The 16,100-nt window shown below is 42.0% G+C and overlaps 1 protein-coding gene across 3 annotated transcripts in view; it reads right to left on the bottom strand.

Moving 5' to 3' along the window:
• The window catches only part of LOC120794335 (rho GTPase-activating protein SYDE1), a 28,776-nt gene that overhangs the window by 8,225 nt on the left and 4,451 nt on the right, over positions 1 to 16,100 (bottom strand). Inside the window, exons 2-9 of one of the 3 annotated variants that reach the window (XM_040135315.1) lie at positions 7,106 to 7,374; positions 6,257 to 6,779; positions 5,737 to 6,078; positions 3,728 to 3,923; positions 3,266 to 3,429; positions 839 to 958; positions 629 to 717; positions 234 to 371 (exon numbers count right to left, since the gene is read on the bottom strand). In XM_040135315.1, coding sequence (XP_039991249.1) covers positions 234 to 371; positions 629 to 717; positions 839 to 958; positions 3,266 to 3,429; positions 3,728 to 3,923; positions 5,737 to 6,078; positions 6,257 to 6,779; positions 7,106 to 7,374 — 1,841 coding nt within the window. Of the gene's footprint in view, positions 1 to 233; positions 372 to 628; positions 718 to 838; positions 962 to 3,265; positions 3,430 to 3,727; positions 3,924 to 5,736; positions 6,079 to 6,256; positions 6,780 to 7,105; positions 7,375 to 16,100 lie in introns of all 3 variants that reach the window. The other 2 variants (XM_040135314.1, XM_040135316.1) reach the window with 2 other exon arrangements.

The raw sequence follows: 16,100 nt of genomic DNA on the forward strand, positions 1-16,100 counted from the left end.
TACTACTGATATGAGTATCGAGGCCAGAGCTGAACTGTTTTAAGCTGTGATTCCTTTCATGGTCATTAAATGTTGCTACATGAAAAATTACATTTCTCTTCTAAGAAGCTACTTTCAGATCTTGATTTTAGACAGAATAAACAACCAACATCCTGTTGATTCATCCATTCTAAGAGTCTTTACAGTAGTGGAGCTAGAGATGAAGGAAAAAAAACAGAGCTAAAAATAGATACCTTCAGTCCTCTTCGCTCTATCTCTGCCACAGTTTTCTGGATCAGTAGAGGGACTAGAGCTGCAGACCCTTCTTTCTCCACCAGATGGTGAAGTTCCACCCCAAACACATTAGCAGGTGCTGATGTATCACTGCTGGACTGTAGAGAAAAAAATTACAATTCAGTTATCTTTTCACTGTAACATTAACACCAATATTTGATAGAATTTTTAAAAGGCAGTAGTAATAGTGTTAGTAATTTGCATACTTTGACTTCGATTAATACTGTAAATCTGTAAAGTTCTTGATGATGGTGATGATGATCAGGCTCCTTGTTAAATTACTGTTTGTTGCAGCCGCTGAACTGGTGCTTTTACCAGTTTTATCAGTAGTAGTATTAATGGCATTACTGTGTACCTGTGTGTCCCATTTTTCCTGTAGAGACAGTTTGACATAAAGAAGTCCTCTGGGCTCCAGCTTCACACAGAGCTGCTGACTACGACTCCCTGACAGACAGAAACATATATTTTAACATGTCAGCCTCCTGAGCAGAGTTTGGTTCCATTATTTATACAATTAAGCAATAGAGGTGAATTAGTAAAATCACAACATTTTAGTGTAGTGAACCTTTGAAGAGTGGAGGGATGGAGACGCCACCCAGACAGCAGACTCTGTTTCTGGTTGGACAGGCTGAAGTCTGACTAGGATCTGTCCCTTGTTTAGACCCTCCCACTGCCTGTGGATTGGCTGCTGAGACAGAAATACAGTCCTGGTTGAAACTATTAGCACCCCTGAATTTTAAGTATAGAATTTAGAATATCTTCTGAAATAAATGCAAATTGACCAATGTCCAAGGTTACTGAACAAAAGAAAATAAAAAAACAAAACTTGCATAATAGTGAAATAATACAAACAGAAAATGTACCTCAGACACAATTATAGCCATCTAGAAACTTCCTCTACCTGTCTGCTGGTAGTTTCTGCCAAGCTTCCATTGCTATGTGTTCAAGCTCTTTTAAGTTTGCAGGAGTCCTTTTTGCAATGGCCGATTTCAGCTCTCTCCAAAGGTTTTCAATGGGATTTAGGTCAGGACTCATTGCTAGCCAGTTTAAAACAGTCCATCTTTTCCTTTTCAATCGTTCTTTTGTGCTGCTGGATGTGTGCTTTGGGTCGTTGTCCTGCTGAAAGACCCAAGACCTTCACCTCAAACCTAATTTAGTGTGCGGCGTATAGTACAGGCTGAAACCACTAGCACTCCAGATTGATCCAGATCAGCCTGAAGCTCTGTAGATGTCTTGCGTGGTGTTTTTTTCCACAACCCACATCAACCTTTGCAGACTTCTCTTATTGAGTTTCTTTTCAGCACCACGTCCTGGAAGTGTCTTAACAGTTTCGACAATGAAAGTTCTTGATAACATTATGAGCTGCTGAAACAGGGATTTCAGGTTCTTTGGCGATTGCCTTGTAGCCTTTGGAATTTTTATGTTTTTCGATAATAGCATTTCTGATGCTCTCAGACAGCTCGACTTCACCATTGTGAAAAAAGAAACTGGAAACAATCGGCCACTTTTTTATGCAGTAAAACCATCTTTCATTGGTTTATTTAAGTCATGTGAACACCGAAAATTAAGCTTCCTTGGAGATTAGTCTTGTTTATTTTTTAATTTGTTTGAGGAAAAAATTTAAATTCATCAAAAGGGTGCCAATACTTGTGTCTGGGGTGCATTTTATGTCTGTATTTTTGTAGATGTTGTTGTTCAGTAACTCTAGACATTTTATTAAATATTTTGATTATACCAAATTGATTAAATACCATAAATTTCAACCAGGATTGTACATAAAAATAAAAATACCGAGACTGATCACACAAAGGAAGCTTGACCAGTAGCAATAACAATTTGTTGATCTGAATCCTTTTGGATCTCTTATCAAATCTCCATAGGTTCCGAGGTTTACTTAAGCAGAAGCAAATACATATCAGCATGAAAATATACTTAGGGTATCAAAAGTAAAAGTACTTATTCAGAATGATATACAGGTATATTACTGAATTACTGATGCATTCATGTGTTTATCACTTTAATGTTGCAATACTCTGAATTTGCAAAGTAACAAAAGCTTTTAAATAAATGTACTTGTAATAAACGTACTTAGGTACTTTCCACCACTGACCTAAGTTAAAAGTAACTAAAACTCAAAGCTTAACTTTATCTGTGATCATGTTTTGGTGCCTGAGAAGGCAGATACAAGCTGTCAGCAAAAGAAACGAAATGTTGATTAAATATATATCAGTTGACAACTGTTGCTGCTGATCGGCTTAAATCATTGAGCTGCTCTGATTTTACTGAGACTGTCCTGAGGTGATCAGCTGATTGTTTCCCCACAGAGTCACTTCTATCTTGGTCTACTGAACTACAAAAACACATTTTGTGATGTTACAGAGAGGGGTTTCTTTTTATTTCAAAAATGATCTTTGGGAGCAAGCACGAGCTACAGAGAGCTCAATAACCAGACAACAACCAAAATATTCACCTTTGCTGCTATGGAGTTAACATTATATATTAATTATTTATTACATACATTACATTACATATATTCATGTTAATTTTCACAGCTGATAAAATCCACTGCTGATGATGTCTGTCAGGTCAACTGATGGAGGTGAGGATCAGTGGTGGCTAAACAGAAAACCTGCTAATGTTCATTTTTTCTGCATGGCTCTTTTCACATAAAAAAGAGCAAGGAAAGATAAAAGACTTGAGAAGAGATTTGTTAACAAATTGATTAAAAAATCTGGGTGTTCTGTCAACAGGATCCAGTGGAAGTGACTATCAGAAGCCAAAGCTACCAGCAGTGGAGCAGAAAAATGTGAAGTTGTCCTTAGACTGGTGCTAGAGGAAAGATCATGGAGTCATTAAAATGTAAAGGGTTCATCCTCTGGAGAGCAGGAAGGAGATGAGGAACTCAGATAGATAGTTGTTGAGATATTTTGCCAGTTGGTAATATTATTAGTAATGACTGCATCTATAATAGTAGTATATAAACTAGTAGTACCTGGTGTTAGCACCACGATGCGGAGCTGACGGGATTTCTCCAGCTGCAGGTGGAAGGTGTGATTTAATGAGAGGGCAGACCCTCGCAGGTTCAGGAGGGCGGTCCTCGCTCTCGTCACCCCATCAATCTGGATGGCCAGGAAGACCTCCTTACTGCCCTCCGACCTGAGAAGAGATGCATCCACACAGGCAGGAAAAGAGAGAATGTGCAAATGTGTTGAGCTGGAGATCCTCTAACATCCACTAAAGGCTGCTGTGATCAAACTCTCACTGTACTGAAGTGAACGAGAAAACCTCCAACTCTCTGTACAAATACAGAGTTGGTGCAGTTTTTATACAAGTTCAGCTCTCAGTAGATGGTCTTCATCAAATTATTTTACAAAAAAAAAACAAAAAAAAAACCTCACCGTCTACTCTTTAACTGCCTGTTAGCTAGTTCCAGGTGTTAGTGATGTGTTTGTACCTGCTTGTCTTCATCTCCTCCAGGCCCAGCAGGTGGACGGTCAGTAAACCCGTCACCCGCTGGCTGCATCGTGGTGGATCAGAGCCCATGTACAACCTGAACGAACTGACATCGCATGCTGTTTCCTGGGAAGTCATTGGTTGAGGGCCTTGTTGCCGTGGCAGCAGTTCAGGGGAGTCCCCATCACTAAGATAACCTGAAAGGAAAACAGTCATTTTATATCCTGGCAGTTTAACAGACAGGTTTATGCAGGTGGATATGAAAGAGCAGGTTCAGAGCTTCACTCGGGGGTTCGTGGCTTTCAATGGACACATAAGCTCAAACCATCTGCCTGAGACGAGACGGATCCTCTAGCTACTGGAAGTCTAACAGGGAGCAGATCCTAAAATCTGTGATTGTTTGGATCATGGTTTTTAGCCCAGGATCCAGACAATTTCTTACAATTTCTATGTTATGACCGATTAAAATTTGCTGATACAAAGAATAGCTGAGTAGTACAGATGTCCAACTATATGTAAGCTAATAAAACAATTCCTTTGCTTTCTTCTCCTACATACACTTACTGAGCACTTTATTAGGAACACCGCACTAATACTGGGTATTTCTTCCATTTGCTCTCAAACAGCCTGAGTTCTTTGTGGCATGGATTCCACAAGATGTTGGAAACTTTCCTTTGAGATTCTGGTCCATGTTGACATGATTGCATCACATCATTTCTGCAGATTTGTCAGCTCCACATTCATGCTGCCAATCTCCTGTTCTACCACATCCCAAAGGTGTTCTACTGGATTCAGATCCAGTGACTGGGGAGCTCACAGAAGTACACTGAACTCATTGTCATGTTCATGAAACCAGTTTGAGATTACTTCTGCTTGTTACATGGAGCATGATCCTACTGGAAGTAGCTACTGGAAGATGGTGAACTGTGGCCATAAAGGGAAGGACATGGTCAGCAACAATACTCAGACACGCTTTGGCATTCAAACCATGATTGATTGGTATTAAGGGGCCCAATGTATGGAAGAAAACATTTCCCACACCGTTACACCACAAGCACCAGACTGGACTGTTGACACAAGGCAGGTCGGGTCCATGAATTCATGCTGTTGAAGCCAAATTAGGACCCTACCATCTGCTTCCTCAGGAGAAATCCAGATTCATCAGACCAGGCTACATTTCTCCAGTCTTCAATAATCCAGTTTTGGTGAGTCTTTTTCCTTTGCAGCCTCAGACTTCTGTTCTTGGCTGCTGTTGTAGTCCAACCACCTCAAGGTTGGACATGTTGTTCATTCTGAGATGCTTTTCTACTCACCACAGTTGTAAAGAGTGGTTTTCTGAGTTACCTTTCTGTCAGCTCCAGCCAGTCTCGCCATTCTCCTCTGACCTCTCTCATCAACATGAACTGCTGTTTACTGAATGTTTTCTGTTGTTGGCGCCATTCTGAGTAAAAATTTTTGTGTGTGAAAATCCCAGGTGATCAGCAGTTTCAGAAATACTCAAACCAGCCCGTCTGGCACCAACAATCATGCCACGGTCAAAGTCACTGAGATGATATTTTTCCCCCATTCTGATGTTTGAAGTAAACATTAACTGAAGCTCCTGACCTGTATCTGTGGGCTTTTATGCACTGCACCTGTTCCACACGATTGCCTGATTGGATAATTGGAGGTAATAGGTTCTGTCCCCTGTGATAATGGCAGCTGATGTTACACTGAACTTACCCTCAAATTATCAATCATTCTCTCTATATCATTAGACAACAGGGAAGAGGTGATTTCAATACATACAATTAGAAGTCTTTGCTAAATCTCATTTGGATCTTAACTGGATACAATACACTTTATGTTACAAGTGGAAATCGTCCTAAAAGTCTTCACCTCCACGGAAAAATTAGTCTGTAACTTGTATGCCAACAATATAAATGCTGCTTTTATTTCCTCTTTGCAGAGATTGGTCTGTAGACATTGTTATACCCACCACACTGAATTAAATGAACATGTAAACTGTACCTCCTTTACTGGCAGAGCGTCCTTTGGATGATCGTCGCAGGGGTCGGGCAGGAAGGGCAGAGCTATCCAGGTGATATCTGCTGATCACATTCTGGTTGGACAACACCGAAGATGATGTTACATTCTTACTGGTCGACTCATCCCCGCCTCCTCTGCTGTCGTTTCCCTGGCGATGAGCACGGGAGGATGAGCGAAGGCTGAGTTTACGCCGTAGTTCCGGAAGTTTCTTCATCTTTAGGGAGAGTTTCCTCACTGTACCGGGAGACCTCAGTCTGTCAATCACACTGCTGGACGCACCCCCTTTCTTTTGGGAGGCGGGACTAGAGTCTGAAGGCGGCGAGTCTGAAGGGAAAGGTCACAGAGAGTAAGGTAAACATGGCTCAATTTTTTTGAAACTGGGTGAAAACAAAAACAAATTGACCAATGCGTAACCAGTTTGGTGCAGTATGTAAAAGATGCTGAATACATATAAGTAGAAGGAGGCACGTAGAATGATGCAGTTGGAATCAAGACTTCTTACCTGTGTTTTCTGCTGTGATATCATCAATGTGGTGACTGACACTTGGATTGGCGCCCTCCAGGGGAGAGTCACTGCTACGAACCTCTGCTGACTCAACCCACACTGCTCCAAGTTCTGCTCTAGTATCTCCTGGCCCCACTCTCTTTGTTGCTCCTCCCTCCTCTCTATCATCCCTCCTCCTCCATATCTCCTCCTCCCTGCGTGGACCCCCTGCATCCTCCTCCTCAGGGATTGGGTTGTACCAGATGTTGCTGCTGCTGTCTTCCTGTGGACCGCTGACCTCATCTGAAGCCTGGGACTTTCCTGAAGACAGTACCCAGGCTCGGCTGCTGCGATCCAGGCTTTGCAGGTAGGCACGCTGCCCGGACAGCTTGGTGCTGACGGAGGTGGTGGGGGCATCAGCTGAGCTCCCTGGTGGCTGGGTAGCTTCCTGCTGCACTGTCATAGAACTTACAGGAACACAGGGGGTGCTGGTCATATCCCAGGCCAGACTGAGGCACATCCTATCACTGCACTGCTCTGTCTGGAAGTAAAAAGGGTTAAGGGTAAGGGTAAAATTTCTCAAAAGGAGGGTTCCAACAATCAGGAGCAGGAGAGGAAAGAATGGGTGAACTGTCATTATGAGAACCATGTGGAGGGGTGTTTTATCAGGAGTAAACAAGTAGGGGTAAAACTACTTGGAGCAGGACAAGAACGAAAAGTCAAAATACTAAAAAGTGAGTTCAAACTACTGGGAGCGGAAATACAAGAGGCAGGACAAAACGTAAGGAGCAAACCAGTAAAATGTGGGATCAAACTACCAGAAGCATGACTAGTGGGAAAAGATTTCTTCCACTGAAGAAGGAGTACCTTGTCCTGTGCTAGCTTCTGGTTCCAGGACTGCACAGGTGCATCTTGGGATATCCCTGATGGGCGGTCCCGGCCAGAGGGCCTGGAGGCTGCAGAGCCCTGCCTCGCCCACTGCTGTTTCTTAGCAACTGTGATGTGGTTACGCGGGGCTGAAGGGGGGTCAGGGTCCGCTGGTGCTGGAGTTCTCGTTGTGGTCGTCATCGATGGTGATGACGGTGATGAAGAAGTCTGGAGAACAGAGTCAGACCTGACTGGGACATCTGGGACATCTGGGACACACACACACACACACACACACACACACACACACACACACACACACACACACACACACACACACACACACACACACACACACACACACACACACACACACACACACACAGCTGTTATTAGCATTCTCATGGTTGGATTAAATCCTGCATTTGGTGTCAAGATATTTGAGGAGAGAGAAGGAAAGAATTCAGTGGTGAGTTATTTTGTGGTTCTCTCTGTTGCATTCTTTATGGAAGCTTATTAAAGATAAAACAACAGACAGAACAAAAGAACAAGTGGTAATCAATCAATTTCAGGTCCCTGCTTTTCAAAAGTGGCTTAACAAATTCAGGGTAACATTTATCTTATCCAGACAAAATGCTTTAGCTGTGGCGCTCAGCTCCAAGACAACTGGTTCCTACTGAGGACATAAATTTTAAAAACACCTTACAAATATATAGTTTAAGTTTTTAAAAAAGGTTCAGTAATGTCTTAAAATATCTGCTTAAGGTGGTGTTAGGAGAGAAGGTGCTCTCTGAAGAGATGAGTCTTCAAGAGGTTCTTGAAGATAGAGATGGACGCCCTGCTCTGATAGCATTTGTTAGCTTGTTCCACTATCAGGGAACCACGAACGGGAGCAGCCTGGCCTGTTATTATGTTGTGTTCAGGGCTGGCGATGCCAGACGACATTCCTTGGAGGAATGCAGTGGCTGAGAGGGAGCATAAGCCTGTACGACTGAGTTCAGGTAGATGGGTGCAGACCCAGAATTCACTCTGTAAGCCAGCATTAGTGACTTGAATTTGACTTGGACGGCCATGAGTAGCCAGTGGTAGCAGCGGAATGACATGTGTTGTTCATCAACTTACACAAAATACCAACTCTAAAACTTAAATCAACATACAGCACTGTATAAAGGTTTTAGGCTCTAAAAGTAAAGTAAGGATGCTTTATAAAATAAAGCCATGAGTATTTTTTATTTCCCTGGGAACTTCATCCAAAGTGCAATAAAGAGAAAAAAAAAAACTAAATCAGATCAGTATCTGCTGTGACGCCCCTTTGCCTTTAAACCAGCACCAATTCTGCTCTGTACACCTGCACACAGTTTTTTAGGTACTCAGCAGGTAGGTTGTTCCAGCATCTTGGAGAACCTGCCATGGTTTTTCTGTGGATTTAGTCTGTCTAGGTGTCTTCTGTCTCATTATGTGACTGACTCTATGATGTTGAGATCAGGGCTCCGTGGGAGCCAGACCATCTGCTGCAGGACTCCCAGTTTTTCTTGTCTCTGAAGACAATTCATTATGACTCTGGGTTAAGTTTGGACTTGTTGCCCTGCTGCAAGATGAATCTGCGATGATCAGACGCCTCCTGATGGGACTGATGGAGAAGAATGTAAACATCTAAAGTGTCCAAAACCTTTGAATGGTACTGTACATCTTTGATCAACATGACAAATGCTCCCAACAAATTGTGTTACAACTCCTTTGTCCCCTGAGACTGAGGCCAACATCAGTCACTGCTGCCTGAACCAAGATAACCCCCTCCTCCCAAACAGAATACTGTGAACAGAAACAACATGCCCCACTAAGGCATGAGGTGACATGAAAGTGTGTCAAATCATAAACAATCAAACCAAGCTGACTCAGGTCTGAGGGCAGGCAGGGAAGGTTTATCAGCTCAGAACAATAAGTGTCATTAATGATTTCAGGTGAGGTGGTCGCTGTAAAATACAATGTTAGGGACTGACTGGAATCTGTACTTCTGCTCTGGACCTTCAGAGCCCTCAGACAGGCATTCTCACTCATATGTTAACTCCATCTGACAGCAGAGCAAACTCTAATTGATTTGACCTGGAAGTGAAGCGTCTTGCTGTTTCAGTCACATCCAGCTGCCTCCCGGTGAGCTCCTTTAGCTCTTTGATTTGTCTAAAAGGAGGGAGATCTGAGCTGAGCGCTGTTGGTGTCTTTCTTCTCACTTTCTCCACAACTCTAAATAAAACAGCTGGACTAACCAGAGAGAACGAAGGTAAAATTGTCCGAATGATTATTCATCATCAGAGCGGGTTTAACAAATGCCTCTGTCCCTGCACTCTCAGTCTGGACTCTTAGTGTCCTAGTCTGAGGACGTCAGACTGTCATGCTGCACAGTTTGGTCAGTATTGATCCTCTCTAATCACTCTGTCCCATCAGCTGTTTTACTGTTGATACAAAGTGGAAAATTAAAGCAGCGTTTCATCAGTTATAACCACAGCTTTTTTCTCTCACATTCTGCACATCTGGATTTCTCTTCCAGCCCTGTGTGTGTGTGTGTGTGTGTGTGTGTGTGTGTGTGTGTGTGTGTGTGTGTGTGTGTATGTTTCTGTGTGTCTGTGTCTCTGTGTGTCTGTGATCCTCGTGACAGACAGTACGCAGAGTGTCTGACTGAGCTGCATGAATAAAGCCTCTGTATATATGTGTGTGTGTGTGTGTGTTGTTGATCTGACCTCACTAACATCACATTTGTTCTCTGCTTTTGTAACTACGTGTAATTTGGTCTCAGATCATCCCTGAAGGATTTTCTATGTGAAACCTGATAGGGTAGACTTTAAAAGCCTGCTCTCTGATTGATTGATTTTAACAGACGCCTAACAGCCAAAGTTGAATTGAAGACTATTGAACTGAAGGTAACCATAGCAACTGCTCTTTTAGCAGTTAACTCACTCAAGGAACCTTGAAAATCTTCAAAAACCATTTCGATCCCCTCAAGGACCAATTGAAAATTCAGAAGGGCCACTGAAACCCATCAAGGATACATGGAAACTCCTTAAGGACTCCTGAAAACTCTTTGAGAACCTCTGCAGCCTAATCAATGACAACTGGAAATTCCTCACGATCCTTTTTATCCTCCTCCAGGACCACTGTAACCTCTTCCAGGAACCTTGGACCTCCTCAAAAACCACTGAAAGCTCTTCCAGAACCTATAAAACTTACCATGACCTCTGGAAATGACAAATGAAACCTCCTAAAGGACAAGTGGACGCTCTTCAAGGCCATATGCAACCCTTATAAAGGACCCTTTAACCCATTCAAGGATCCCTGGAACCCTTTTAAGGAACATTTGCACCTTCTGAAGCAAACAAAGAACTTGGAAGGCCTTCTAGAACCCAATTAGGGGTGGAAGGAAGGTCACACAGAAGGTCTTCAAGATGCTATGCAACCCATTCGAGGACCAAAGGAAGCTGGAACATATAGTGACAAAGATAACCCCTTTAATGATCTGTTGAATCTGATATCGAGTTTAAGTCACAACCAGACAGAATCAGACAAAATGATCAGTTTATTAAGTAGTCTAACATGTGAGCAACCAGCGGCCTATGTCCACATAAAGCAGTTACAGAGCAACATGATCCTTCATCTGGAGTGGATTCTGTGTCACCTGATGAATCTAGGTCCAGTAATCCCTCTCTTTTAGCTCTGGTTTTGGTCTCCACCAGCTCCTGAGGGAAACATCTGGCCCTCTAGCTGTTAAAGGCTCCACTATGTTCACCAGCTACTCTATGACTGTGTCGGTCGGCTGTTTGCTGTTGAGCAGGTAGTGGACAATAGCTTAGTCTCAGATACTCTCTGAAACTCAAACAGGACCAGACAGGAAGTGATACTCTCCAGAGGTCAGCCTCCAGTTCCTGTCATCTGACTGAAGCCAAAGAGGACCTGATAAAGGACTGTGAGAGTGTGTGTGTGCTAATAATAGTCCATCTGGTTTTAATTTTAAGCTGCCTGAGAAATGCTGATCGCTGAGAAAAGAGGAGGGTCTGGGGGTGCATGTTGAGTGTGTGGGGGATGTGGATGGGGGGGATGTAGGGGGAAATGGGGGTGGGGTTGGAGGTGGGAGGGGTGTATAAACAGCTGTGAGTGTGCGCAGATGTCAATGACATCCCTGTATTTAAGACTAAACACACTGCTGTCTATTCACTATTCATTAGTCTTAAAAATACACAAACACACAAAGACTGTAGTCAGCAACACACACACACACACACACACACACACACACACACACACACACACACACACACACACACACACACACACACACACACACACACACACACACACACACACACACACACACAGTTTGAGCTACAAACAAGGCAAGCTTTGAGAGCTGATTCAGAAAAAATTAAATGTATCACTAAGGTCTTAAAAACACATTTTCACATAGTCTACTGTGAAGAGTGTGTTTCTGTTCCACATGACATCACTGTGGATTCAAATGATGAACTTCTGAAAGCTAAAATATCAAATCTTGCCTATTGGTTCATAATTTGTTCAAAACATCAGTGAATCTTGCACTGAATATACCGTATATTGCTCCTCGATGGAGGACGACAGCAGATTGGAGTTACAGCATCATTCAGCATCATTCTCCTCTGCTGATGATCAATATGTTACAAACACTCACTGCTTTCTCTGTTAATCATTAAGTACAATTCTTCTTGTGGAGGTTTAGAGCATCAGGGAGGTCAGATCAGGACGGAGAAGTCGTGTATTTTAGCTCTGCTGCAGAGAAACTGTGAGGAAAGTCAACAGTAATTACTGGCAGTTAATCTGCAGACATATATATGTAAAGTATATCTCAGAGTTTCACAATGGGAATAAACAAATTCATTAAAGTAGCAGAAAACAGGTCACACAGCCACAACAACAACAGCAGCAACAAAAACAGCAACAACAGACAGAGACAGACAGAAACAGGCAGACAGAGAGACACAGACAGACGTGTACTGAGACACACAGACGGACAGAGACAGAAAGACTTCCTGGTCACATATGCTGCTTCACATTGTCAAACCGTCCATACTATGGGTGTATTTGTATTACTAATATTGTGGGGACTCACAATGTGGGGACAAAAAGTAGGTCCCTATAACATAACTCATTAAATTTTGGATGAAGACTTAGTTTAAGGTTTAGGTTTAGGCAAGAAGTGGTTATGGTTAGTGGATTATGGTGAGTCTCCAGGAAAGTAATGAAATTCAAAGTACTGTCCTCTTAAGTGATGGAAACAGGACTGTGTGTGTGTGCAGACTTAATAGTTTTATATCAAAAAACTTTACTCAGTCCAACTAACTGTAACATCACAGGAGAGATAAACAGGAAGTCACTATACACACACACACACACACACACACACACACACAGTTTGAGCTACAAACAAGGCAAGCTTTGAGAGCTGATTCAGAAAAAATTAAATGTATCACTAAGGTCTTAAAAACACATTTTCACATAGTCTACTGTGAAGAATGTGTTTCTGTTCCACATGACATCACTGTGGATTCAAATGATGAACTTCTGAAAGCTAAAATATCAAATCTTGCCTATTGGTTCATAATTTGTTCAAAACATCAGTGAATCTTGCACTGAATATACCGTATATTGCTCCTCGATGGAGGACGACAGCAGATTGGAGTTACAGCATCATTCAGCATCATTCTCCTCTGCTGATGATCAATATGTTACAAACACTCACTGCTTTCTGTTAATCATTAAGTACAATTCTTCTTGTGGAGGTTTAGAGCATCAGGGAGGTCAGATCAGGACGGAGAAGTCGTGTATTTTAGCTCTGCTGCAGAGAAACTGTGAGGAAAGTCAACAGTAATTACTGGCAGTTAATCTGCAGACATATATATGTAAACTATATCTCAGAGTTTCACAATGGGAATAAACAAATTCATTAAAGTAGCAGAAAACAGGTCACACAGCCACAACAACAACAGCAGCAACAAAAACAGCAACAACAGACAGAGACAGACAGAAACAGGCAGACAGAGAGACACAGACAGACGTGTACTGAGACACACAGACGGACAGAGACAGAAAGACTTCCTGGTCACATATGCTGCTTCACATTGTCAAACCGTCCATACTATGGGTGTATTTGTATTACTAATATTGTGGGGACTCACAATGTGGGGACAAAAAGTAGGTCCCTATAACATAACTCATTAAATTTTGGATGAAGACTTAGTTTAAGGTTTAGGTTTAGGCAAGAAGTGGTTATGGTTAGTGGATTATGGTGAGTCTCCAGGAAAGTAATGAAATTCAAAGTACTGTCCTCTTAAGTGATGGAAACAGGACTGTGTGTGTGTGCAGACTTAATAGTTTTATATCAAAAAACTTTACTCAGTCCAACTAACTGTAACATCACAGGAGAGATAAACAGGAAGTCACTATACACACACACACACACACACACACAGTTTGAGCTACAAACAAGGCAAGCTTTGAGAGCTGATTCAGAAAAAATTAAATGTATCACTAAGGTCTTAAAAACACATTTTCACATAGTCTACTGTGAAGAGTGTGTTTCTGTTCCACATGACATCACTGTGGATTCAAATGATGAACTTCTGAAAGCTAAAATATCAAATCTTGCCTATTGGTTCATAATTTGTTCAAAACATCAGTGAATCTTGCACTGAATATACCGTATATTGCTCCTCGATGGAGGACGACAGCAGATTGGAGTTACAGCATCATTCAGCATCATTCTCCTCTGCTGATGATCAATATGTTACAAACACTCACTGCTTTCTGTTAATCATTAAGTACAATTCTTCTTGTGGAGGTTTAGAGCATCAGGGAGGTCAGATCAGGACGGAGAAGTCGTGTATTTTAGCTCTGCTGCAGAGAAACTGTGAGGAAAGTCAACAGTAATTACTGGCAGTTAATCTGCAGACATATATATGTAAAGTATATCTCAGAGTTTCACAATGGGAATAAACAAATTCATTAAAGTAGCAGAAAACAGGTCACACAGCCACAACAACAACAGCAGCAACAAAAACAGCAACAACAGACAGAGACAGACAGAAACAGGCAGACAGAGAGACACAGACAGACGTGTACTGAGACACACAGACGGACAGAGACAGAAAGACTTCCTGGTCACATATGCTGCTTCACATTGTCAAACCGTCCATACTATGGGTGTATTTGTATTACTAATATTGTGGGGACTCACAATGTGGGGACAAAAAGTAGGTCCCTATAACATAACTCATTAAATTTTGGATGAAGACTTAGTTTAAGGTTTAGGTTTAGGCAAGAAGTGGTTATGGTTAGTGGATTATGGTGAGTCTCCAGGAAAGTAATGAAATTCAAAGTACTGTCCTCTTAAGTGATGGAAACAGGACTGTGTGTGTGTGCAGACTTAATAGTTTTATATCAAAAAACTTTACTCAGTCCAACTAACTGTAACATCACAGGGAGAGATAAACAGGAAGTCACTATACACACACTCACACACACACACACACACACACACACACACACACACACACACACACACACACACACACACACACACACACACACACACACACACGTCTAATGACAGGAAGTGGTCAGCAGTTTGTCTGCAGGAAGCTGAACATTAAACCAATTGTGTGTAGATGAGCTGATTACAGTTTCACTGGGTTAACTCTTAATTTTGTGTATTTGACACAATAAGAGAGAGAGGTCACACATATTGTTACACAAAATAACAATAAGTCCATGACTTGCCTCCACTGTGGTCTCCGAGTCCAGTTCACAACATACTGCCATCAAACCCATGCAACAAATACAATGTGTATCATCCGCGATACAATCAACAATAAACTGCGATCACAACTTCAAGAAAAAAAGACAAACAGTACAAATGAACAAGGATGATGAACGTACACTTCCAAATGTCAGCCACAATCTAACTTTCTCTCTCAAACTGAGGTCATTTATGTTTTAATATGCGGTGGGACCTTACTCCAAAAAGGAACAAATCTTCATGTCGGTGTTAAACCCTAAACAAACACAAGTCAGCAACCCTGGCTCCAGTCTGACAGGCTGTGAAACTGGTCTTTGAGATCCTCAGGGTCTCTGATGTTACAGATATTATGACCTACACCGAGGTGTAGTTGTAGCTCTGTCCTTCACAGGTACCCACCCACCTGAGCAATGGGAGTTGGTGTTTGTGATCCTGCACAACTCGAACAAACTTGTCCTGAGAGATCTTCTGAGGCAGAACAAGAGAACTGATCAGCTTTTCTAACCAGAAACCGGGTTCATCTCTCCATCCTCGGCCTCATCTATTTGACAAACATTCCAAACAGTCTAATAAAAAAGTGGAAATGCATCCAGCAAGCATCAGAAATGGACTGAAATCTGACAGAGGAGGTTTATTTTCAGATATATTCTAGTCAGATGTTGAAACCGTGTAAATGCCCCCTCTTCTCTAAGAAACATATGTGATGGTCACTGCTCCCATTGTAAAAGTGCTTACACCACAAACTGGAAATTCATCCGCAGAACGTTGCAAAATATATTTCTACAGTCTTGGTGCCGTAGTGAGAACTCACAGCCTTAGTTGGTGAACAACTACCAGTTACTACATCTCTCTGAGCTTCTTTCTATTTTCTCTGTACTGGACCATTTACTCCCGTCATCTTATTCTCAGGATTGTTCATCATTTCAGTCCATGGAGAGTCACCCTCCAAGCTAATTAGCTAACTGTCTAAACATAAAAACATAAACCCTCCTAGTAAGATTCTGAACAAAGAGTCACAGATGAAGAGGATGATCAAGTAGACTTCATTTGATTTTTAAACGTAGCTTGAAGGATTCTGGTGTTGTTTTCCTATAATGAATTTAGAAGAACAGCCAAACATTGAGGGAAATCCTCTTCATTGTTAGATTTACACTCTGACACCAGACTTTATCTTCCAGA

This window comes from Xiphias gladius, chromosome 9 (assembly GCF_016859285.1).
Source record: "Xiphias gladius isolate SHS-SW01 ecotype Sanya breed wild chromosome 9, ASM1685928v1, whole genome shotgun sequence".
Lineage (NCBI taxonomy): Eukaryota > Metazoa > Chordata > Actinopteri > Istiophoriformes > Xiphiidae > Xiphias > Xiphias gladius.